This window comes from Strigops habroptila, chromosome W, assembly GCF_004027225.2.
Source record: "Strigops habroptila isolate Jane chromosome W, bStrHab1.2.pri, whole genome shotgun sequence".
NCBI lineage: Eukaryota > Metazoa > Chordata > Aves > Psittaciformes > Psittacidae > Strigops > Strigops habroptila.
Window position 1 is genome coordinate 168,232 of NC_044301.2, and position 25,957 is coordinate 194,188.

The window sequence follows — 25,957 nt, forward strand, 5'->3', positions numbered from 1 at the left end:
CTTAGTTGAGTCTCAGAGAGCATGATTCTTTAGTGCCAGAGCTCAAGGGTGTTTAGGAACAACCTCTATAAGATTGAGCATACTTGCTGCACTTTCTCTCTATGGATGCTTTATCCCTGATAATAGTTATACCAAATATTTTTACTGTTTTTACCCGTATGTTTTTACTGTTGTCTGTATTTTATATTTATTTTCATCTGACTTCTTTGCCTTTTATCCCTTGTTCACCTGAGTAGTCACTGTTTCAGTATTTAATATTGGTGAGAGAGCTTTTATAGTTTAAATCTTGTGTCAGTCTACTATGTATGATTTCAGCCCTTTTTTTGTCACTGACACAATCTTCACAGGAGATCACAGAATGAAAATTTATCAAATCAGTCAGTCTGTTTTAAAACCAGTCTTATTCTGCTGTTAATCTTTTTTAGACTTTAGAGCTACAGTCTATTTTGGTTTAGTCTGTATAAAGTTTAGAAGTAATTGATTAACAAATTGTTAGTTGTATTGATAATTGCAGAATGTTAACTTCAGTGTATTTTATATGTGGACATGCAGATTTTCAGATGATAATTACCACTGCAATATTCTATTTTATAACTATTTTTCTATTTCTGATAGGTTTCAGGAGGAGGAGATGAAATTCAACACCTGCAAAAGGCTTTGCTAGATTATCTGGATGAGAACACAGAAACTGATGCATCATTAGTGGTAAATTTCAGCTTTCTGAAGTCAAGTGTATATAAAAATAATTTCAGTAACATGTACTGAACGAAATTATTTTTGGTCATGCATATTAGTGCTTCAATTAAATTGTCACCCTAACGTATACTGTTGACTGTGTTTTCCAAAATATGGTTAATGCATTAGATAAATCTCTTAATTTCACTCTTCTATATCTGTTGGTTTTGTTTTCTGTGTATCCTGCTATATTTCTCCAGTTTTCTCGGAAGTTTTATATAGCACAGTGGTTCCGTGATACAACTATGGAGACAGAGAAAGCAATTAAATCTCAGAAGGATGAGGATTCATCTGAAGGAAGTCATCATGCAAAAGATGTTGAGACCACAGGACAGATCATGCATAGAGCAGAAAGTCGCAAAACATTTCTTCGCAGCATTATTAAAACTGCTCCATCTCAATTCAGTATATTTAAGTACGTTTCAGCACCACTGATTTCTTTATTAACCATGCATTTAACATTTTTAATCATTTTTTATAAACATGTCTTAATTAAAACATTGGATTTGTCGCAGGATGAATTCTGATACTGTGGACTATGAAGATGCATGTTTGGTTGTTCGCTACTTGGCCTCTATGAGGCCATTTGCCCAGAGCTTCGATATTTATTTGACACAGGTAAACCGTGCTGGAAGTTTTAGTACAGTGAAACACAGTTGGTTTCTGACTCCAAACACTTTTGCAGTAATGTGCAATATCTGTTCATTGTTGAGCACAGGTATTTAACAGACCATGATAACACCATGTGCTTTCATATTCTGTATTGATGACATAAGTGCTTATATTTCTTGCATGTTGTGTCATATTATACGTACATTATTTTATTTGTCCATGTATGTATATGGCAAAATCATTATCTTAGACATACACAGTAAAAGGATAATTACAAAATGTCAAAATTTTTTTTACAGTTTCTGTAAGATGCGTGTTTGGTAATATTAACTCATTAAATTGATCTTGGCTTGTATTTCCAAATCAAATTAACTTGGTCAGTTACTTGCAGTGCATGTTACTGTCACTTTGGAAGCTGTTGTTTGACCAGCATGGTTTGTTTCTTTTTTTCTGGGAGAAGAGCACTAACATGTCATGGTGACATGTTTGAACTCCAGTACTGGTTTAGTTGTTTATTATTTAGTTAAAATTGTTAATTATTTAGTTAATTTTGTGCCGAATCTAACTCTCCTGTTGAAAGAACCATGGTGAAAGCCACAACTGAATAGCAAAAGTAGAGTTTAAAATGAAGAGGCTTAAAGCGAACATATGTACCCTGTGTAAATGCTGTTTGGACCAGTCTTAGAGATGTAGCAAATCCTAGTAAATATCCATGCGCAGTTATCAGTGCCATGGAACATCATTTGCATGCACCTTTTTACTATCTGAGAAGATATATAGAATTTTTAGTAGACAGATATTCTTATTTTAGTTAAATCATTTGCATGTTATTCTGCTGCATTTTTGCCTGTTAAACATTGTTTGCTACCTTTCCAAAGCAATTGAATCTTTGGTTTTGTTCTCTTATTAGATTCTGCGTGTACTTGGTGAAAACGCAATTGCTGTTCGAACAAAAGCCATGAAGTGCTTGTCTGAGGTTGTTGCTGTAGATCCCAGTATTCTAGCCAGGGTAAAAAAAATGAAATATACATCATGTACATGTGTTCTTCTGTCACACTTGAAATAAATATTTGTTTCTTATTTTGGATTTGTGTTTTATTTGTTCTTTTTAGCTGGATATGCAACGAGGTGTTCATGGACGGTTAATGGATAACTCCACCAGTGTACGAGAAGCAGCTGTGGAGCTGCTTGGCCGATTTGTGCTCTGTCATCCTCAGCTTGCTGAACAGTATTATGACATGCTGATCGAAAGAATATTGGTGCGGTGACTTGTGATAATTATGATAAAATAAGTGTCATTGTAAAATTAGTTTTCAACTGAGTTTATATGATTAATAATATGGAATAATGATCCCAAGAGTAAATATTATTAAATATTATTTTAATGGGGAGTATTGTGCTTTTAAGACCAACCTTGCAAAATGCATCACTTGTTTCCATTGAGGCTTTGTTAAACAAAAGGTAAACATACATAGAAAGTTGTACTGCATCAGAACCAGGATTATATTCCTTTTGATTCTTTTATTAAGGCACGAATTAGGTGAAATGAGGAATTTGCCACATCTCTGAAGTCTGAGATACAGGTTATTGAGGGCAGTTCAGTAGTGTGGGTGATGAAGAAAGTTCTACAACACAGTAATATAAAGTTGCCATTTGTAATCCAAAAGAAAAGACAAGACAAGACCAACCTGGGTGTTTGGTTGGGTTTTTTTTTCCTATGTGATGTTTTAGTGTTTTAAAAGGCTTCTTATTAGACTTTTTGTATAAAAAGTGGTTTTTGACTGGATGTTCAGATAAAATACAATGTAACTATAAGATAACACTAGCTTTTAGCATTCATGTCAGGTTTTTAGTGAAATACTACTCATTTGCTATAGTTACATGATAAAACATGTTTGTGAAGGGTTTTGGAGATGTGCATATGAGCATGCATAAAGCCATTTGTCCTAACATGCAGATTAAACAGGTTTTGAATAAAGTAATATGAAATGCAGCTCCTCATCCTTCTCCTTAGATGAGGCCTAGGAAAATGGAAAAGATTTGCTGCACATATCTTACCCATAAGCTTTATCCATAAGCTTTTTAAGTATTACAATCCAGATCCACAAAGGGTCTTATGTGTTCCAATAAAGTAACTAAAGCATCATCACATCTAGTTTATAAGCTCTTGAATTAAGAAGTGGAGTCATACACATGTAACATCATGAACATTAAATGGGAGGGTATAAATGAAGGAAGTGTTTCAGTGTTCTGGGGACACAGCCAGAACCTTTAGAATTGTTGCAAATAAAGTGGTACAAGTTATGCTGACCTTTTATATAAATGCATTCCAGAATATTTTAGCTGCCTCTCCTAAATAAGTTTTGCAGGTTGGGTGATCTTCAAATATTAATTCATAAAATACATACATTAATTAATATGTCTGATTTGTTTTCAAGAGCGTAATGCTTTTCTCCTCACAGGATACTGGTATCAGTGTCAGAAAAAGAGTCATAAAAATACTTAGGGATATCTGCATTGAACAACCAACATTTCCCAAAATTACAGAGATGTGTGTGAAAATGATTCGAAGAGTCAATGATGAAGAAGGAATTAAGGTAGAATGAAACATATCCTCATATCCTTCAAGATTTTAATCATTATAATGTGTTTCTATATTTTGATTTTTTATTTTTTTTTTAATAGTCTAAGAAGTATTTCATTGCTCCTTTGTAATTTTTATAATTTTTATTCACTTCTATTTTTTGAGAGCAAATAGCTTTCTACATTGCTGTCTGACTTGGTTTTCTTTTCTATTTTCAAGTTCTTGCTGGCAGTCAAAAGATTTTAAAAAGTTATTGACTAGATTTTGGGGGCGTTTTTTGTTTTGTTTTGTTTTCTTGCAAGTGGTGTCTCTGGTACTTCTCTTTCCTAACAAGCAAAATTGGCATATAAAACTCCTTTCTGCAAGCAAATAAATTTAAGTCAAAATTAAGTATTTGATGTTAGTATATGCCAGATTTGTAAGTTCTGTATATAAAATTTATATTCATCTGTGCTAATTTTACATTAATTCTGAATGTTTAATGAATTAGTTATTCCCCCTAAAATGTTACTTATGTGATCATATTCTGCTCTTCATGCAGTGTATTGGCAGAAGGTATAAAACTAAGATTATGTGTTGAATCATAAACCTGACACTGATGTTTTTTGTTTGATTTGGCCAAAATAATTTTGAAATTGCTGGGTAATTAAGAATACACCTGTAATAATTTTGTATCACACTTTCAGTGGGATTTGAAATCTACAGCTTTAAAGCTACAGCATGTATTTTTACCACTTGAGATATGTTAATGCCAAGTGGCTTTCAGAGAAGACTGTTAATCAAGTAGATGAACAGTGGGATCCAAGGTGCTGCTAGGAAAGGAGGATGACTTTGTTCTCTCTCCTCCTTTCCCTTGCCTTTCCAACAACCTCAGAAAGATGAGGCAGAATCTGCAATGTATTGTTTTTATGTCTCCATAGATGAGGAACGCTTCGAACAACCATATGCTTTATAAGTAATTTGGGAATAATTAGTTCACTTTCATTTTATTCCATCTTTTTCTCCATCCAAAAACATTGGAAGGGAACTGACTTCCTATGTTTTGGTAGGGACACTTGGCTTCTCTCTCTTCCCCACCTTATCATAGCTGTTCTGAAAATGCCAAAGTAATCTACAGTTGCTGCTAATTCTGCTGTAGAAATTGTAATCTTGCGTTCGGTTGTCAGCCTCTCAGGGTACTATGTTTTCCTGAGGAATGCAAATTAGTGCAGGAAAGCAGTAACTCCATTTTTTTGTAGCATCAGTTCCCAGTGATCATTTTAGTGAAGGTTGCTTAGACGCCAGTATAACTGCTGTAATATTAGTAGATCAGGGTCTGTCTCATATAACAGTCTCTACAATACTTAAGTTGAATAATTCCTTGCGAAGTTACACGTATCATCAACAAATCTATTGTATGGATGTATTAGAAATACCTATGTGCCATGATAAGTTTGTTAATTTTTGCTAATTATTTCCCCCAGAAATTAGTAAACGAGACATTCCAGAAGCTCTGGTTTACTCCAACTCCACACCATGACAAAGAAGCAATGACCAGGAAAATACTAAACATCACTGATGTGGTATGTTAAACAAATTTTAATTAGGTTGCATGCAAAATTTGATTGTTTTTAGTATCTTTGAAATATAGTCTTTTAGAAGACTCCTGCTCCACTTAGACATACACAAGTCTATGGGGCCGGATGGGTTCCACCCAAGAGTGCTGAAGGAGCTGGCAGAGGAGCTCGCCAAGCCACTCTCCATCATCTGTCAGCAGTCCTGGTCTAGTGAGTAGGTCCCTGAGGATTGGAGGTTAGCTATCGTGATGTCTCTGTACAAAAAGGGCAGGAAGGAAGACCCCAAAAACTACAGGCCTGTCAGCCTGACCTCAGTGCTGGGGAAGGTCATGGAGCAGATCATCCTGAGTGAGATCACACAGCACGTGCGGGAAAACGGGGGGGATCAGGCCCAGTCAGCATGGGTTCATGAAGGGCAGGTCCTGATTAAGCAACCTGATCTTCTACGATAAGGTGACCCACCTGGTTGATGAGGGAAAGGCTGTGGACATTGTCTATTTGGACTTTAGTAAAGCATTTGACACTGTCTCCCCCAGCATTCTCCTGGAGAAACTGGCTGCTCATGGCCTGGATAGGTGTATTCTTCACTGGGTTAAAAGCTGGCTGGATGGCAGAGCCCAAAGAGTAGTGGTGAATGGTGTCACATCTAGTTGGCAACTGATCACTAGTGGTGTCCCTCAGGGCTTGGTATTAGTGCCAGTGTTGTTTAATATCTTCATTGATCTGCATAATTTTATCTACTTTTACAGAGCAGCAAATTAAATAGCATGTCTCAAAAAAGTCTGTTTCAAGTAAAATGCTTATAGATTTGTAGTGAAAATATATTGTGTAAAACCACTGTGCTGAGAAGGTATTTTAATATAAATTATGGCAAGATGTAAAAATCAAAAAGAAGTACTTGCTGCACTACTTAAAACTATGGGTTTAAATTCCATCCTTCTTTTCGGTATGTTTACTAAATGGTAGTGTAGTGCCCATTTTTCCAGACTGAGAAGTCAGTTGATTTTACTTCAGCTTAATTCTCAGTTCTCCTGCCAATTCTGTTTTGGAGTACCTGTGAGCTTCTTCCTGACACATGATACCAGTGAAGGCAATATAAAAATATATAAATATATATATTTATATATTTAAAATACATTTATATAAAAATATGTGTATGCTTATACACATGCATGTTTAATATGTCAGGCTTTAATTTGTGCTTTAATCTGTACAAAATGTTGTTCTACAAAACCAATATTTGGTTTACGTTAGAGCCAACAGTCTCCAGTAAATTGTGTAGGCCTTGTGTTGTATTGGATACAAATTCTGGGATCACTTCAATGGTGAGAACTATTTTTCACGTGCAGAAGACAGTTTCTAATCTCCAAATATGTTGTACTTAATGTATACGAAAATATATCTATGTATGTTTACTGATCTTTTCAGATGACATCTGTATTGAAGTAATTTTTCTTCATATGCCTTTTTTTAACCAGTTTATTCTCAAAACTACTTTTAGGTTGCGGCTTGTAGAGATACAGGGTATGACTGGTTTGAACAGCTTCTTCAAAACGTAAGTACTGAATTCTGAATGTATGGCACAATCATTGTAAGTTTTAACATTTCTTTTGGTACTAAATCACATTGAAGGGAGACTACAAGAGCAGTCCTTTACAGTAGACAAATTCAGTTCATGTGCCTTTAAACATCTGACCTTTTTTTAAATCTTCACTGGTGTAATTTCTTTGTCTCCAACATTAGTTTCTTTCTTTCCATATGGTCTGTTTTAAAAATACTTCTTGTTTTGGGGAGGGTCTTTGTTTTTAATTTCATGGTCTCTTCAATAATGAGTGACATAACATGAAGTCCACAGCTAAGGCACTTAATTGTGAAATGAGGCCTCTAGTATAATGTAGATTTTTTTAAAATGGTAGATATTTGTATTTTCACATCCAGTATATTTATTACATAGTTTATAGAAGCGGTGAATCTTCAGAGTATAGCTTACTTTACATTATATTTTACTCTGATTTTTCTAACAAATGAGCTTGCTTCGTTTCTATCTCTTAGCCTGTGTTATCTTTCTCCTCTACCACTTGCATGCACAACTAGTATTAACTTGTGACCACTTGCATTAACAACAGCATACATGGGGGAATTGGAGATCTCCAAAAATTTTACTTTAGCCCAGTAGTGCCTTGAAAATAGGTAGCCAAGTAAACCAAAGTGCTTCTTAATGCCTGCACTGAAGAAAAAACTATACTACAGGCTCAATTGAATTATCTGAATAAAATGTTCATTTTGGGTTTTTTGGGGGGTTTTTTGGTTTGGTTTTTTTTTTTGGTTTTTTTTTGTTTGGGTTTTTTTGTTTGGTTTTTTTTTTTGTTTGGGGTTTTTTTTTAATCTTTTATGGAGAAGTTAAATGCTTTTGTAGTGCAAAATCCTTGTATATCTGTAGTAAATTGTTATAAAACCAGCATGTATCCAATGTAATGAATGCACCCTTAATACTAAATAATTTTCTGTTTCATCTGCTATAGCTGTTGAAGTCAGAAGAGGATGCCTCATATAAACCTGTGAAGAAAGCCTGTACTCAACTTGTTGACAATTTGGTTGAGCACATTCTTAAATATGAGGAATCCTTATCAGGTAATGTTGTTTACAACCCAGTAGCTCCTTTGAATTTTATGATACTGTAACAGTGATGGTTCAAATTATTACCGCAAAAAGTTACTGTTACAGAATTCCTATTATGAAACTGATGATAATGAATTATTGCATTTAAGTTAATTATGAATTTTTGAGCACTGTATAATAATAAAGCTTTCCTAATTTTCTCTAGCTAACCACAATAACAAACAGAATTACTTTTAAAAAAATTGGTTCAAACTTTTAGATCACTAAAAACAAAACAAATGCGGCAAGCTTTATTTGCATTAATATGCTCTACAGTTGTAAGAGGAATCATTGGCTGGGCCAGTGTCCTGTGTACAGTAAGTAGTTTAAAAACTAGTAATGTCTTTGAAGCATCTTTGCTTCTTATTTCATGTATTTTGTGATCACATATAAATGTTAACACATGTTCTCATCTCTAATAAGAATATTCTGTATTGATATTGGAGAAGGCTGAGGTTCTCAATGACTTCTTTGCCTCAGTCTTCACTGGAAAGTGCTCTACCCACACCGCTCAAGTCTTGGAAGGCAGATACAGGCACTGGGAGAATGAAGACCTTAGGCCCACTGTAGGAGAGGATCAGGTTTGAGATCATCTAAGGAACCTGAATGTGCACAAGTCCATGGGACCTGATGAAATCCATCCACGGGTCCTGAAGCAGCTGGCGAATGAAGTTGCTAAGCCACTGTCCATCATATTTGAAAAATCCTGGCAGTCAGGTGAAGTTCCCGACGACTGGAAGAAGGGAAATATAACCCCCATTTTCAAGAAGGGGAAAATGGAAGACCCAGGGAACTACAGACCAGTCAGTCTCACCTCTGTGCCTGGCAGGATCATGGAGCACATGAAAAACAACGAGGTGGTTGGTGACAGCCAACATGGCTTCATTAAGGGGAAATCATGCCTGATCAATTTGGTGGCCTTCTATGATGGAGCCATGGAACTGATGGACAGGGGCAGAGCAGTTGACGTCATCTACCTGTACTTGTGCAAAGCATTCGACACTGTCCCGCACGCCATCCTTGTCTCTAAACTGGAGAGACACCAATTTGATGGATAGACCACTCAGTGGATAAGGAATTGGCTAGATGGCCGTGGTCAACGGCTCAATGTCCACATGGAGCCTGGTAATGAGTGGTGTCCCGCAGGGGTTGGTGTTGGAACCAATCCTGTTCAACATCTTTGTCAGTGACATGGACAGTGGGATTGAGTGCACCCTCAGCAAGTTTGCCAATGACACCAAGCTGTGTGATTCAGTTGATACGCTGGAGGGAGGGGATGCCATCCAGAGGGACCTTGACACACTTGTGAGGTGGGCCAATACCAACGTCATGAAGTTCAACCAAGCCAAGTGCAAGGTCCTACACCTGGGTCAGGGCAATCCCAGGCACAGCTACAGGTTGGGCAGAGAAGAGATTCAGAGCAGCCCTGCAGAGAAGGACTTGGGGGTGTCGGTTGATGAGAAACTGAACATGAGCCGGCTTCAGTGTGCGCTCGCAGCCCAGAAAGCCAACCGTATCCTGGGCTGCATCAAAAGAAGCACGACGAACAGGTCAAAGGAAGCAATCCTGCCCCTCTACTCTGCTCTCGTGAGACCTCACTTGGAGTACTGTGTACAGTTCTCGTGTCCCTCAACATAAGAAGGACATGGAGCTGTTGGAGCGAGTCCAGAGGAGGACCACGAGGATGATAAGGGGGCCGGAGCACCTCCCATACAGAGACAGGCTGAGAAAGTTGTGGCTGTTCAGCCTGGAGAAGAGAAGGCTGCGTGGAGACCTCATAGCAGCCTTCCAGTGACTGAAGGGGGCCTATAAGGATGCTGGGGAGGGACTCTTCATCAGGGACTGTAGTGGTAGGACAAGGGGCAATGGGTTTAAACTGAAACAGGGGAAGTTCAGGTTAGATATAAGGAAGAAGTTCTTTACAGTGAGGGTGGTGAGGCACTGGAACAGGTTGCCCAAAGAAGTTGTGAATGCTCCATCCCTGGCAGCATTCAAGGCCAGGTTGGACAGAGCCTTGGGCAACATGGTCTAGTGTGAGGCATCCCTGCCCATGGCAGGGGGGTTGGAACTAGATGATCTTAAGCTCCTATCCAACCCTAACCATTCTATGATCTTGAAAGATATGTTATGAAAGAGATATTCATATGATCTTTTGGCCATATTTTTTTTCATTGTTCAAACATTACTTTTTGTATTTTGCAATTTTTTTGCAGATTCTGACAACAGAGGTGTGAATTCTGGTTGCTTGGTTGCGTGCATAACCACTTTGTTCTTATTCAGCAAAATCAGGCCCCAGCTAATGGTCAAACATGCCATGACCATGCAGCCATACCTGACCACTAAATGTAGTGTAAGTAAAGCAAATTAGAAAATCACTCTTCCACCCCACTCCCCGATAATTAAGCTTGGAAATTAATGGCTGTCTTGTATGCCTGATGAAATTGAAGGTAGGAAAAGAGAAATAAAAAATTTGTTTCCATTTCATGAGCATCATACTTTCTGAAGATATTAGGTCATTTTGATGATCTCTAGCTTTTAAGATGCTGTTCCTCACCCTCTACCTCCACATTTTACAGCCAAATGAAAATGAAACCTGTTCTGCCTCTTTTCCTTGAGTAACCCAGTTTTTCACCTGTTATGAAATAATTTTTTAAAATATTTTTGTTTTATAATCAGTCTTAAAAGTAGTTAAGATTTAACATATGAATCTTAGGACTAAAGGTATGGTTCCATAGGATAGAGTGATCTAACATATAGCAAATATATAAGAAGGAAAATGTCCTGCTCTACCCTCTTCAGCACTTCACCTCTCCCCTAGCGCTGGTGTTTTTGTATTCCCCTGTAAGACAGTTTAGCTCACAAAAATTGTAGAGCACTATAATGCTGAACCCTCCACTCTGGTAAAATGTCTCCCCTTCTCTGAAACATTGTATTGCTTTCTGCCATTTTGATTAGTACAGTTGGCTCAGTGAAGGTTGTGATGAACACCTGATCTGGCAGAAGGAGCAGGGCAGGATCATGCAGCCATGGCTCAGAGAAGAGCTTGGCTGCGTGAGTGGCAGCAATCCATTACATTAGGTCAATTGCCCAGGGAAGGGCAGGCTTGAGAAAACTTATCATCTTAGCTTGTATGTGTAGCCTAGCACTGTACAGGTTCAGCCCTGGAACATTCTCTAGGCACATCTACAACAGACTTTTAGAGCTGCTTCTGATCAAACAGTATAGGAAAGGGTTATCTGATTATTTACTTGCTGCAACGTCTCTTTAGTGCATTACATAAGTTTTATACAGATTGAGATGAATTGTAGAATTACCACTGTCAGCTCAAATATGTTAAATAGCTTGATAGTAGCATTTGGGAATTCTCCTGTTGTGATTAGTGAGCTTGATTTATCACAAAAGTAAATTTCTAGCAGGATGTATATTTAATATATGTTTTCCATAGATTCCTCACAGTACATATACCGTCATGATAATGCAAACCAGTAATAATTTTAATTGTAATTTCTATATTTGTACGCATTATTATCTATTTTTTTGAGCTACATTCAGCCATAGCACAACTTCATTTGTTGCTGATACCTGTTACAAGGTGTTGTGTGTTCTCTAGTGTGCATGGGTCAGGAAAAGTCCCTAGATTTGTTGTAGGACTCCAAAAAATTATTGGGACCAAAAGTTTTCAGGTCTGTCACAGCCTTGATGAGAGGTGAAGTTCTGCTTCTACAGATTTTTATTTTTTTTTCCTCCCCCAGAAGTTCTGTAGAAAACAAGAACTTGCTTTCAAAATAATATGCAATTTAAAAGCAGATGTAAACTATATAAATATTTTTAAATCTTTACCAAATGTCTTACATAAGATATGTAATTGTATGATACTAATATGCAATTTTATTATAAGATTATGTATTATGTAACGTTAATGTATATGTATTACATAATACATATTAATGATACTTAGCTTATAGGTAACACAAACAGAAATGTTATATGCTATAAATACTGTTGTTTCAGACCCAGAATGATTTCATGGTTATCTGCAATGTTGCAAAAATCTTAGAACTTGTAGTGCCACTAATGGAGCACCCAAGTGAGACCTTTCTTGCCACTATTGAGGAAGACCTCATGAAACTTATCATCAAATATGGCATGACGGTAAGTTTTTAATTGCTTCTATTCATTTGATTCCATTTCACATTGTGAAATACATGGCTTTGATTTAAAGAAAGTCTGTCTTCATTATCAAGATAACTTTTGAGCCACAGAAAATCAGTGTTCTTGGCTTACCAGTGTTTGTGTTGTTGCTATATTTTAACAATTTTAAGTTTAGGCAGGTTTTCAGAGCAGTCTAGGGGATGGACGTTACATCTGTTAGATTGTTAGTTTTAGTTCTACATGGCTTTTTCCTACATAACTTCATAAAAATCTCAATTTTAACTTCTAAACATTTAACTCATTTGTTCTTTCTTGCTCCTAGGTTGTTCAGCATTGTGTGAGCTGTCTTGGGGCTGTTGTGAACAAGGTCACCCAGAACTATAAATTTGTGTGGGCCTGTTTTAATAGATACTATGGTAAGTATAATCACATCATGTAATGGTCAATCTTCAGTTTTGGCTACAAGTCTTGTCTTAGGGATACACCATGATTAAATACCATGATCAAAATTTTTATCTTACTGTAGGTGCACTTTCAAAATTAAAAAGTCAACACCAAGAAGACCCCAATAGTACAATACTTACTGCCAATAAACCAGCACTCCTTAGATCACTTTTCACTGTTGGAGCATTGTGTCGGCATTTTGATTTTGATCAGGAAGATTTTAAGGGCAACAGTAAGGTAAAATAACTTGTATTTACTCTCCACGTCTTATGAATATTGAACGCTCCACTTCAGTTTGAAAGCACAGTATTTCAAGTCCCTCAAAGCTATGTATTTTTTCATAATGCATACGGTATAGCTTTTTGGTTTGTAAATACATAGTTTTGCAAAGGTCATGCAGTAAGATTGTGTTTCTCCTTTTTTATATTTATTCTTTTTATAAGAGATTAAGATCTTCTGATTCATCTTCAAATAGCTATTATATTTGTTTTAATTTCCTCAGGTTAATATTAAGGATAAAGTGCTTGAACTACTGATGTATTTTACAAAGCATTCAGATGAAGAAGTACAGACAAAAGCCATTATTGGCCTTGGTAAGAAATATTAATAGTTTTTATTATTCTGCTATAGTAAAAATCCATGCATTTCAGCAGGGATTAATTTATTCGTGTAGTGGCAGTGGAATTTATTTAAAAACAAAGTTCACTGCATGTTTTATTTGAGAACTGGCTATAAATGTACTCAAAGGGATACTTTGAAGTTGCATACTTCTGTAGCAGAGTGGACAGTGAATGCATTTTTTATGTGTGACCAAGTCTTAAAAAGCATCAGGTTTCCAAAGTAATGGAGATGTTATTTTTTTTTTCCCCACATGCAAGTATGTTGGTTTTCAGTCCACAAGGTATGGTTAAAGAATAACTAGAAAAAATGCTGGAAAAACTTTGAACATTTTAAGTGTAGGGGCAGATATGTGGGAGTCAAGGGAACCTTGCCAGTTTATACAAACTGGGGGATGCTCTGTGAGATTTCACAAGGCATTGAGATGATGTCATAGTTTAAATATTACAGCTTGTTTTGGGATTTTGGCAATATTTCAATTTTAAATAGATTCTTTATCTGAACGCAATAGTGTGGTCTCTCAGTGACTTGCAGTAGTGCATGAACTGCCATCGAGTGGTTTGTATCATGTTCATCCTCTGCTCAAGGACCAGAATTCTACATGTGAGAGAATCTTGTTTGGGCAGATAGGCCTTGGTTTCTGGAAGAGTTCAGGTCATGGTTATGGTTTAGTCTAAAGAAAATTGTCTCCCATGCGTGTGAGCTTGCATTGTGTGGTTTAACTACGGACAAGAATTTGCCTCCTTATGCTGCTGTTTAGGTGGTTTTTTAGGTATCCTGCTTCAGCTCAGGCTGGGGAAGACTCTGAGGATAAGGACTGAGACCAAATCTTGATTTGATATTCTGAGGAAACAATTTCATACAGCTGAGTGGGATTAATGGCTTTAGAGTTGCCTCTGTTGCAGAAGCAATGCTATGGTGTTCTGATTAGTTTTTCTAGGCACTGTATTAGTAGGCATTCTTCAGATTATTTTTTTTCCTATTCTGCCTGTAAGCATGTCAGTCTTTATTTTAATTAAACCTCAGACAACTGTTTTCAGTGATATATTAATCTCATCTAAGTAGTGGTTCCATTTTGAGGGTAGCTGCTGGATGTACAGAGATGTGGTAGGCAGTGCAAAGTTCTGTCTTACAGGCTGGTAATTGAGCCAAGTTGTGAAATCCATTCAACATTTGTGTGCAGCAACAAGGTGAAAATGACTAACAAGCTAATTTAACATTTATATACAGTGAAGGCATCACATGAAGAGCATGTACTTTCCTATCGGTAATTATTAGCGTGCCCTTTCAATAAGGACACTCAACAGTTTTAGCCTTTGCTTTGGGATGTGTCACTGCTGTTGAGAGATTAAGCTTAACCATAAGCTTAATGGCTATGGTTATGCTTCTCTTCCAGATGTGTATTTGCAAGGCAGATTGAGATACAAAATTTTGTTAGTAAATTTAACTAAACCTGTAAGTATCGAACAGGTAATGTCTTACTCAGCCAAGTTCAGTGCTTACTCTTAACAGAGTGAAAACAAAGGTATGAAGTGGTGTGAGGGCAGCCTCAAGATGTGAAGTCAAAGACCACAGCAGTTGCCTTTTTTCATCTCCTATGACAAATTCTTATGCCAAGTAAGATCTCTTCCCCACTTACAGGGGATGGAAAAATAAGAATTTCCCTAAGAATACTGGTGGTTTAAGACACATTTAAGTAAGCGAATGAAGGAAAGAGTGAGTTATGGATTGTTACACATACATGCAAGTGCTTTTAATTTTTAAAATTTACTTTAAAAAATGGGTTATGCTTTCTCAGAAGTGGTCAAGTTATAAACATCAATACACCTGTATAGAGTGCACAATTATACTCCAAAAAGCATCATTTCTTTTTTTTCTTTTTTTTTTTTAACCACTTCTTTCCCTTCTATCTCCCCTGCCTTCTCTCCTCTTTCTGTTTTGAGACTGAAACAAGATCTTAAACACACTGAGGTTTTGCCCTAGACTTAGACTTTACCTACACTGTCTTTTCTGTGTGCACAGAGCCAATGTTAAAAACCTGACTCAGTTTTCCCTTTGTTACAGCCACTTTTATAGATCGCTTTTGCATAATTTTATTTGCTTTCATTTTCCCCCATTCTTCTTTCATATGTTTTCTGTGTGTTCATTCAGAATCTTAGTTTTCTGTGGTCATGAAAAATACGCTTAATGTCTGCTTTTTCTCATAGTTTTAAAAAAATCAAGTAGTTAAACATAGTTAAAATTGGGAAGTTATGTTCCCATTGCTGGGGGTTTTTTTTCTGATACTCTGTACAAGATTGTCGGCAGCACTTCTAAATCTACCTGTGTGATCTAAAATGATATATACTGTCATTAATTTAGATCAAAGTTTTTATGAAATAAAGATTTCCCTGACTAATAATAACAGGTTCTTTGTCAAGGGTAAGGCTGCAGCTAAAAGCAGTTCTATAGTGTATATCTTTACAGTGATGTAGTCTTGGGAATGCTTCTGATAGTTTTCAAGAGAAGACCTTAATAAGTATATGAATAATGACAGTGAGAGGTATAAATTTTATTTTACTGTGTTCGCTATGTTTTGGGGTATTTTTCTTTTAAGAATTTATTTTTTAAAATAATCGTAATATCAACTTTTCCACATTTGCTCTGCCCTCCATATGAGTAACTCTTCACAGTTTCAGCAGAATGTTTTTCTCCAAATGTATTAGAAAAACAATGGGTAATTTTTAGCAGTGTTCCTTCCTTGCTCTTGGGAGACCTCCTAGCCATTCAAATGCAAACCAGTACGCTGGATATGCTTCCAAATCTGTATAACTCTTCTTTTAGTACAACTGCCCTGGGTTGATACCCCATCTTTATCAATCAGACTCTGAGTCAAGTCATGGCTAATAGAACTCCTTATAAGCTTAGAATGGTCTCCATATGAAAAAGCAATACTGTTCATACTAGAAAAAGCTATGCTGTTGGGAGGAGCTAAATTTCATACCTCTGTTTTGAAGAAAGACTTAAAAAAGCAGAAATTTCTAGATAATAATGTGGAATATTTCCTCTTTTCTTCCATCCTTAGGATTTGCATTTATACAACACCCAAGTTTAATGTTTGAACAGGAAGTGAAGACTCTGTACAACAGCATTCTTTCAGATAAGAACTGTTCAGTAAACTTAAAAATCCAGGTGTTAAAAAACCTCCAGACCTACTTGCAGGAGGAGGATACACGTATGCAGCAGGCAGACAGAGACTGTAAGTGTTGAGTTCTGTGCTAATGAGGCATGCAAAACCTAATTTTCTTGCATACAATTACTATATGCACAAACTGAGTCACTTAAGATTGTTATCTAATCAATAATATTGTACACAAAGTATCTTATAATAATATTTTAAGAATCATTATGTGCATAGGTATTTTGAGACGTGTAGCTTATTATTTACTTACAAGATGTGTAAATCCCAAAAGCAATCCAGAATGCATAATTGCTGTAATGATAGTAGTAATACTTTTTAACAAAATCTTCTCTAAGGTTACTTTGCAGATACAAAATAAGAAATTTTTAAAATCAAAACCTTTATTGAGGAACAAGATTTTAAAGTCACGTCTCTATTTTTTTGAAGAATATTTGCCATCAGGCTGTTCCGTGTTTCGTGAGATCATAAACCCATTCTAAGATAGCTGAAATGTGTATGTATTGTAAAGCTTAAAGATCAGTACGCATCAAGTAATGGCAAAGTAAATGATTATACTGTGGCGAGTGTGCTATTGTTTTTGTCCTTTTTACAGGGAAAAAAGTAGCAAAGCAGGAAGACCTGAAAGAAATGGGTGACGTTTCCTCAGGGATGAGTAGTTCCATTATGCAGCTATATCTCAAACAGGTTCCTTGAGGCTTCTTTCATACCCAGTCCAGTGTACGCCACTTTGCTCTCAATGTAATTGCACTAACGTTAAACCAGGGTCTCATCCATCCTGTTCAGGTATGGTAGGCTTTTATAATGGGGGGTTTTGTTATTCAGGTTTTCACAAGTTTTTACACTTGCTAGATACATTTCTAGTTTTTCTCTTCCAGCTATGTTACAGTAATTTCTTATTGTAGCAAGGGGCCTTTACAGAAAGCATATTTTGGAATCTGTTTTATGTTATTTAGCCAGTGAGATACCAAATGCTGTATTTTCTTGTCTTTGAATCAAGATGTAAAAGCCCAGCCAGTGCCTAAAGAGCACTTGCAAATGTACTTTGGAGCATATTTCTGTTATAAATTTCAGGTGTATGCTAAGCTGTTTTCTTTCTTTGAGTCTTTATCCTGAAAAATGCGTCAGCTTGCCTCCACTGCAATCCCCATGTTCTTCAAACACTACGGAGTTCCAGAGTTAATGTCAGAACTTGAGTTATCATCTCCATTATTCTTTGCTTACATAATATTTTTGTAATTATTTGTTTATACAACAGCCATTGTATATGTTCAGTCATAAGTGATGTATGGTTTTGTTGGGGGTTTTTTTTGTTGTTTTGTTTTGGGTTGGTTGGTTTGTTTTTAATGGCAAACTTTCGAGTTTGAGGGAAATGGAAATACCACCTGAAAACTCACACAACTTCTAACAACTTCTGTCATTTATCATGTCTGGTCTCTTGTGTATTTTGTACTATTTGCTTGTAAAAAGTAGTCAGGTTGTAAGTTGCATAGAGTTTCCTATTCTAATTTCTGCAGTAGTCAGAATATAACAAGAACAATGGTGTAATAGAAGAACAAAGAGTGAATAATAATTTCATTTGTTTTTCAAGTGTGTGCCATACTTAATTGCTATGGGCACAGATCCAGAGCCCTCTATGCGAAACAAAGCTGACCAGCAGTTGGTAGAAATAGACAAAAAATATGCTGGGTTCATTCATGTAAGTAATTCTAATTTTATCATTTTGCAAAGTACTGTTATGTTGTCTGGTGACTTAATACTTGAATAGGCCTCAGCTGCAGAAGAAGAATATAAAGTAACAAACAAACAATAACTATAAGCAGTAGTAAAGAAGATCTCTACTCTTTCCCCTGTTTGGAGATTTCTGTTCCTAGAAATAGAAAGGATATAATAATTTGAAGCATCTCTTCCAGTATAAAAATTCATTTAATTTATAATTCACAGTGTTTTCCTCACTGAATAGTACATAAGAGCATTTATTTGATAAGAGGTAAGGACAGCTTTTTCATAGTGTTTAGCAATGATTTTCCTGTATCAATAGACTAGGGAAGAGAACACCTTGTAAAAGTATAGGTCCTTAGTGTATATGTATTAGAATGTTAAGGCATCAAGGGTTTATAAATGGTAATCTAAGCAGAAGGGATAATAGGAAGGTGTTTAGATCTGAGGGATCTTGCTCAAAGTAAATTCTGAGGACTTGTGGCATAGTGCTATTAGTTCTGCTTAAGATATGAAATTGAGCTGCAGCACCATTTCCTTGTTTCAGAAGGCCCCAGTCTTGGTTAAGTGTGTGTACTACATTATGGGACTTTCCAAATCTGATTGTATTCCACTGAAATTGGAGCATTGCACTGTTCATGGCATCCAAACAGATACCTAATCAGTAGGTGAAGGCTAGCAGATGAAATTTGCTATGTAGGCAGCTGGGATTTAAGACAAAATATAAATGAAGAGACAACTACGCTGAACAGAAGCAGAGAGGGTATGAGGAGAGTTGGATATGCAGCCTAGCTAGAGATTTTTCTGCAACTAGAGCAGGAGCCTTGAAGTAAATAAAATCAGCTTGAAATTACAGAATATATGCAAACCCACTCCCACCCCAAATTTTCTTTTTGGCAGTCCTATTGTACTAATAAGGACTCAGTTATTGGTTTCACTACAAGTGACATCAAGCATGCACATTTGGTAAAATATTCTGTTCATGTATGAAAACATTCTAGTATTATTGAATCATAGAATCATAGAAAATTGAAAATTGCTTAAATTGGAATACCTGGCTGCAGTGGGTAAACAGATTGGCTGCATGTTTCTAACATAGAATTTATGGTGAATGCAGTTTGCAAGACATTTTGATCTCTGCAGTAATTTTGTTTTAATCTGTTTGCCAACTCAAAAGGTAGTAGTTCACCTCAGTGCATGTTTGAAAGTTAAACTTCAGATGAGCATCCACTTAAAATGAAAGAAGCTAAAAAATGAGCTAGCAGTTTCTGTTGACAGGCATTTGCTTAATTTTCCACTTTCAGTTTTACTGCTTGAAAGCAATTTTTTTAAATAAAAATAAATACTTTTTCATTTCAGATGAAAGCAGTGGCTGGTATGAAGATGTCTTACCAGGTACAACAGGCAATCAATACCTGCCCAAAGGATCCTGTAAGAGGTTTTAGACATGATGAATCATCCAGTGCGTTGTGTTCACACCTATACTCCATGATCCGAGGGAACCGTCAACACAGACGAGCATTTCTAATTTCTTTACTCAACCTCTTTGATGATACTGCAGTAAGCATCACATTTCACTTTAAAAGAAAATAAAATATAGCATGCATTTTTAGGACATGATTATTAGTAACTTTATTTCCCTACAGTACTTTGTTTTGCTTTGTAATATAAGGTATTTACCTATATAATAGACTGCATTTGTTACTTTCACATCGTTCTGTACCTTTCTGTATTCAGTTTGGATTGATCAGAAATAATGTATCTTTCAGGTATGACTAAATTTTGCATATATATACACATTGTTTAGAGTGGGTTTGGGGGGTATGTAGAATAAAATTTGTGATAGTGTTTTTGCTCTAGACTGTTAGGAACACAGGATAAGTGTATAAATCTAAGTTATTTGTATGTATATTTATATGTACTTTTTTTAACTTCCAGAAAACAGAGGTGAATATGCTCTTGTACATAGCAGACAATCTAGCCTGTTTTCCTTATCAAACACAGGAAGAACCACTGTTTATAATGCATCATATAGACATAACTCTATCAGTTTCTGGTAGCAACCTACTACAGTCATTTAAAGAGGTATGTGCATTTATATTTTAGTATACTTATTATGGTGGCAACATGAGCTTTGGTCAATTTTTCAGTGAATACAGTACCATTATTATGATATGGACCAGAAGCGTTACTTTGTAAACGGTAGTTAAAAAACAACCAACCTGTTCTGTTCTGTATTAAAGCTACTACCACCAATAATAATAAGGGAAATAACAAGGGGAGAGAATATAAAACTAAAAGGGGAAAAGGAAAAGAAAACAATAAACACAAGTGATGCACAATACAATTGATCACCACCCGCTGACTGATACCCAGCCCAACCTGAGCAGCCATCTGGGCCTTCTGGGTGACTCCCCTCCCCCCGGTTTATATGTTGGGCATGACGTGCTGTGGTATGGAATACCCCTTTGGCTAGTTTGGGTCAGGTGTCCTGTCTCTGCTTCCTCCCAGTTTCTTGTGCCCCTCCTCACTGGCAGAGCATGAGACTGAAAAGTCCTTGATTGTGGTAAGCATTACTTAGCAACAACTAAAAACATCTGTGTATTATCAGCATTGTTCTCAGACTGAAGTCAAAAACACAGCACTGCACCAGCTACTAAGAAGGAGAAAAATAACTGCTACAGCTGAACCCAGGACAATCTGATAGACACTAGTTAAAAGCTTTCCTACGTTGCTGCTTGTGTTATTAAAAAAGAATGACAGATTTTGAGATCTTAAATCTATGTCATTCCCTAATATTGCTGAATTAATTTGAATTAATACTAATTGCATGCATCCGGGAAGTAAATAAACCCAGAATAATCATGAAATATTGGTTTATTGTGGTGGTTTGTGTAATTTTAATCATAGAATCCAGTTTGCTGATTCTTTTGTTGTCAAGTACCTGATGGCACTTGCATGTGTGTCACCTAGGAGATTTTAAATACATTGTTTATTTCAAGAAAAGAGTGAAAAGAGCGAAAAGAGCGTGCAATATGTCTTTTCTTAAGGTAGCATATAAGAACCTAAATAATGGTATAGTTTTTGTTGTCATGGCAATACACAACCCTGTAAGAAAAAGGCCTCTGTTTCTTAAAGACTTCAGTCTCTTAATTTCCTGGACAATTTTAACAGAAGAAGGTCCAAACTGTCAGGAAACAAACCCATTTCTAGAATTTCCAATCTGACTAGTAAGTACAAGTCAGAGTTGATACCTGGAAATTACACTGCTTTGAATTCTCACCCTACCAAAGTCTATTTTTAATCTGCTAGAAAGAGACAGTACATTCTTTAGATGGGGGACCAGTGTGTAGCACCAGCACATAGAGGATGACATCCTACTTGGGACATTTTAAGTGCTGTGTTATTAAAAAAAAAAAAAATCATACTGTGTGCAGTAACAATGCAAGTATGAAATTCTGTAGCTCTACAATTAGTAGAACTGTTTATTAGTAATACTGTACGTGACAACTTGGGGGTTTCTCTGGGCAGCACTTTAATTAGTGTCATAGAATTTTAACAGAGGCAAGGATTAAAACCAACATGGACTAGTCTGTACCAAAGTACATATGGAAATATATGTAACATGCAAAAATCATATAATATATATAATTCTTCCTGGTTTATTGTATTTGGTTTTCTACTGCATTTTACTATTTTCACTAACAAACCTGAGCGGTCTTTTTAAGAATAACATGCCAGTGCAGTACTGATTGCTTCAGTTCCTTCTGTAACCACTGTCCTGGGTTCAGCTATAGCAGTCATTTTTTCTACTTCTTAGTAGCTGGTGCAGTGCCGTGTTTTTGACTTTCAGTCTGGGAACAACGCTGATAACACACTGATGTTTTTAGTTGCTGCTAAGTAATGTTTACTCCGACCAAGGACTTTCTCAGTCTCATGCTCTGCCAGGGCCCTTGCAAGAAAATGTAGACTTTGGATCAGTTTTTCAGGGTTACAGTTCAGCATCTTTTTGCCATAATTTTAAGCTTTGAATTTATGAATTAATAATATTGTTCAGGGAATTCTTCCTAATTTAAACCAATAATGATTTTGGAAAGATTTTTTTTAGAAATGTACATGATGCTACTTACCCTAATTTTGGAATTTGTGTTAACTTATCTGTCTCACAGTCTATGGTGAAAGACAAAAAAAAGGAAATAAAGCCTTCATCAGACGAGGAGACTGAGAGTGACAGTAACAGTGGTAGTGAGAGTGAAAGTGAGGAGGAAGCTTCTAAGCCTCGGAGGTTACGGAAACGAGTACACTCTGATTCAGATTCTGATGAAGAAAATGATATAAATGCTGTGATGAAATGCTTACCAGAAAATTCAGCTCCTTTAATTGAATTTGCAAATGTCTCCCAAGGCATATTATTACTTTTGATGTTGAAACAGCATTTAAAGAACCTCTGTGGATTCTCTGATAGGTAAGGATATTTAGATAATAGGCCATCTTGTTATCTAGTGAGTTCTTTGTAAGGATTAAGTTTGGAAGGTTGGTTTGTTTTGTTTGGGGGTTTTGTTGGGGTTTTGTTTGTTTTAAGTTGATTGTAAATAATTGTTTAATAGATTTGTATAAGAAAAAACAAATTTAATAGGTTGAATGTATTGAAACTTCTGTTTAAAGAAAGCAATGATTTAATTTCTTAACAGGATGTCTATTGTATATGAAATTATTAAAATATAACTACTTATATTGAAGATTTTAAAAGCTTTTCCTTGAAATTGCTTTGTACTTTCCGTAAAAGCTCTTCCCTTTTGTTTTCTTTAAACAGTAAAATTCAGAAATATTCTCCATCTGAATCTGCAAAAGTTTATGATAAAGCAATAAACAGGAAGACAGGAGTTCATTTCCATCCAAAACAAACTCTGGATTTTCTGCGGAGTGATATGGCTAATTCCAAGATCACTGAAGAAGTGAAGAGGAGTATAGTAAAACAGTACTTAGATGTAAGTAGAGTTGCTTTGCAGAAAATCTGAAATCCTTTCAAACTGTGTGACACAGTATAAACTGGAAAGTAGATGCTGATGTATTGGATGAACATTTCAAAATGTTAAGTTCCTAGTAATCTTATATGATATACTGATAATTCACCATTTTCTTTCAGGATGTTTAGCAGGATTATCTTTCAGTCTTCTAATAAATTTATAAAACACAATAAAAAATAATTTTAACTAAAGGATATTCATCTTTACAGAATATTTACTAATTTCTGGTATACATCTTTTATACCTCTACCATATACCTTGTTCACTTTATCCCTGACTAGATCTAATGTATTTACCTTTTGTTATATTATTGTTATTGTTGTTGTTGTTATTATCCCCCAATTCTTTAAAATATTAACTAGAGAAAACTTGAAATTTTGGAAAAACATGAAGAAAGCTTTTACATATCTACTAGAAAATGAAAGTAAAAAGTCTGTAGAATGAAACACGAGCTGTTGAAGTTTGAAGTCTGCCATTTGTTTTACTGTTTCTTTATCTTTTCATTTGTTTTTTATTTAATGTAGTGTGATATGAATGTCTTTTTAAAGTTAGAATATGGACTGATCTGTTTGGTTTTGTTGTTTGTTTTGTTGGGGTTTTTTTGTTGGGTTTTTTGGGGTTTTTTTTTTTTTTGTTTTTTTTTTGGTTTGGGTTTTTTTTGTTTGGGGTTTTTGGGGTTTTTTTTTTTTGTTTTTTTTGGTTTTTTTTTTTTTTTTTTTTTGTTTGTTTGTTTTTTTTAATAGTTCAAGCTCCTTATGGAACATTTGGATCCTGATGAAGAGGAAGAAGATGGAGAGGTGTCAGCTAGCACAAATGCTCGGAACAAAGCCATTACCTCACTGCTTGGAGGAGGCAGCCCTAAAAACAATGCAGCTGAAACAGAGGACGATGAAAGTGATGGGGAGGATAGAGGAGGAGGCACTTCAGGGGTGAGGCGGAGGAGGAGTCAACGTATTTCACAGCGTATTACGTAAAATGATTTTTATGTGCTTATAAATGTCAGTCTATTATATTAAATGTACACCAAGTAATGTAATCCACATGAAAGCAAGCATTTTGTAGATAGAGATTCTCTACATAACTGTTTATACAACTTTTGTAGAAAGTTTAACAGAAAAGACAATAAAAAAAAAAACCCTAGTAAATGAGATTTATCCCATATAAAAATTTATTAATTTTCTTTGGAATGTACTGTGTGTTATCCTTTTTATTGTTGCCAAGTTTTTATGTAGCTTTATGATTTGTGTGTATATATAATTTTATATATCAATAAGAGATAAAGACACGGGTACAAATTAAGAGTATGTGGTTTTACAAGGATATGTTAACCCCTTGGCGCTGGCGGTCACGGTGCGTCTCATTGCCGGCAATGGAATGTGTGCCGGGAAATCCCAACTCCCGGCGTCAAGGGATTAAAAGCAATAAAAGCAATAATTTCACTAAAGTTCTTTTGTGTAACACTTGGTCTTTTTTCCCCCCTAATGTTTTAGTCATTGAGAAGGTCAAAACGAAATTCAGACTCTACAGAGTTGGCAGCACAGATGAATGAAAGTGTTGATGTCATGGATGTCATCGCTATTTGCTGTCCAAAGTACAAAGACCGACCACAAATTGCAAGAGTAGTACAGAAAACCAGCAATGGCTTCAGTGTTCAGTGGATGGCAGGCTCCTACAGTGGCTCCTGGACTGAGGCTAAGCGCCGTGATGGCCGCAAACTGGTGCCTTGGGTAGACACTATTAAAGAGTCAGACATTATTTACAAAAAAATTTCTCTAACGAGTGCTAATAAGCTGACTACTAAAGTTGTGCAGACTTTACGATCGCTGTATGCTGCCAAGGATGGAACTTCCAGCTAATGAATTTGTACATGCAGCCAAATTTACAGGAATTGAAATAACAGAAAAACTTGAAATATCAAATTTCTGCCCCCCCCCCCCAAAAAACAAAAAACAACCAAACAGTTAAATGAAGAGTAAGAATGGAACCCGGGATGCAGGAAAAAAGAAGGAAATGTTTGGTAAACATTTATGTGGGAGCTTCCTTCGCTGTTGTGCAGCAGAAACTTCTCAGTTCATTTTTGCTCCCACTGTATTATAGTTTAAGAAAAAAAATGTTTATATCTTGAAAAAAAAAAACCACCACCTTTCTGTTTAAAAAAATAAACAAGTGAATGTTGGAAATTAGTCTGTTAATGTTCTTAATAAAGTGTTCTTGGAGTTTAACCTAGCAGCGGATGGCTTTCTTTAGCTTAGCCCAGTTTCCAGGGAAGCATTGTTTTTCCAGGCTGTAAAATGGCAGAATCTCCTGGATATATAATTTATTCTGTTAAAGAAGGGGGGGGGGGCGGGAAGCATGCAGTATCTTATGGCCTATCTGCAGGAGGAGTTTTTGTAAATGTAGATTTTGATGTATTAGGTCACCCTGAAATAATACAAGAAAAGGGATCCCCAGCAAATCTGGTGGAACGAATACTGCAATAAATTTTTTTACTTCTCTTTGTTACTTGTCTGTTTCCATTTGAATTTCTTATTGTAAAGATCTGTTTAAATCCATTTATATTATTTTGCAGTCTTCTATGTACAATTTACTATAGCATTGGTTTTCAAAACAAGACATAAAATATTGTTTATACAGTTTGTGTAGGCTGACTTCTGAATAATTGGTATCTTAAATT

General features: G+C 35.9%; 1 protein-coding gene and 2 long non-coding RNA genes across 3 annotated transcripts in view; 1 reads left to right on the plus strand and 2 right to left on the minus strand.

The window, feature by feature from the left end:
* Nucleotides 1–24,727, plus strand: part of LOC115601763 (nipped-B-like protein) — a 158,120-nt gene extending 133,393 nt beyond the window's left edge. Inside the window, exons 25-46 of the mRNA XM_030472147.1 lie at nucleotides 616–705; nucleotides 936–1,150; nucleotides 1,251–1,353; nucleotides 2,258–2,356; nucleotides 2,460–2,606; nucleotides 3,810–3,944; nucleotides 5,395–5,493; nucleotides 6,989–7,042; nucleotides 8,010–8,118; nucleotides 10,359–10,495; nucleotides 12,157–12,297; nucleotides 12,620–12,713; nucleotides 12,824–12,978; nucleotides 13,244–13,334; nucleotides 16,424–16,597; nucleotides 17,133–17,323; nucleotides 18,129–18,236; nucleotides 19,616–19,816; nucleotides 20,195–20,341; nucleotides 22,426–22,721; nucleotides 23,070–23,244; nucleotides 24,027–24,727. Of these exons, the coding sequence (XP_030328007.1) occupies nucleotides 616–705; nucleotides 936–1,150; nucleotides 1,251–1,353; nucleotides 2,258–2,356; nucleotides 2,460–2,606; nucleotides 3,810–3,944; nucleotides 5,395–5,493; nucleotides 6,989–7,042; nucleotides 8,010–8,118; nucleotides 10,359–10,495; nucleotides 12,157–12,297; nucleotides 12,620–12,713; nucleotides 12,824–12,978; nucleotides 13,244–13,334; nucleotides 16,424–16,597; nucleotides 17,133–17,233 (1,944 nt within the window). The 3' untranslated portion in view covers nucleotides 17,234–17,323; nucleotides 18,129–18,236; nucleotides 19,616–19,816; ... (2 more) ...; nucleotides 23,070–23,244; nucleotides 24,027–24,727. The remainder of the gene's footprint in view (nucleotides 1–615; nucleotides 706–935; nucleotides 1,151–1,250; nucleotides 1,354–2,257; nucleotides 2,357–2,459; nucleotides 2,607–3,809; nucleotides 3,945–5,394; nucleotides 5,494–6,988; nucleotides 7,043–8,009; nucleotides 8,119–10,358; nucleotides 10,496–12,156; nucleotides 12,298–12,619; nucleotides 12,714–12,823; nucleotides 12,979–13,243; nucleotides 13,335–16,423; nucleotides 16,598–17,132; nucleotides 17,324–18,128; nucleotides 18,237–19,615; nucleotides 19,817–20,194; nucleotides 20,342–22,425; nucleotides 22,722–23,069; nucleotides 23,245–24,026) is intronic.
* LOC115601773 lies at nucleotides 87–17,732 on the minus strand. Its single transcript, XR_003989487.1, has 3 exons — nucleotides 17,457–17,732; nucleotides 12,553–12,556; nucleotides 87–97 (listed from the first exon to the last, which is right to left on the minus strand). It is a non-coding gene; the product is annotated as an uncharacterized LOC115601773 (long non-coding RNA).
* Nucleotides 18,210–22,399, minus strand: LOC115601774. Its single transcript, XR_003989488.1, has 3 exons — nucleotides 22,387–22,399; nucleotides 19,649–19,833; nucleotides 18,210–18,312 (listed from the first exon to the last, which is right to left on the minus strand). It is a non-coding gene; the product is annotated as an uncharacterized LOC115601774 (long non-coding RNA).
* Nucleotides 24,728–25,957: the final 1,230 nt, after the last annotated feature.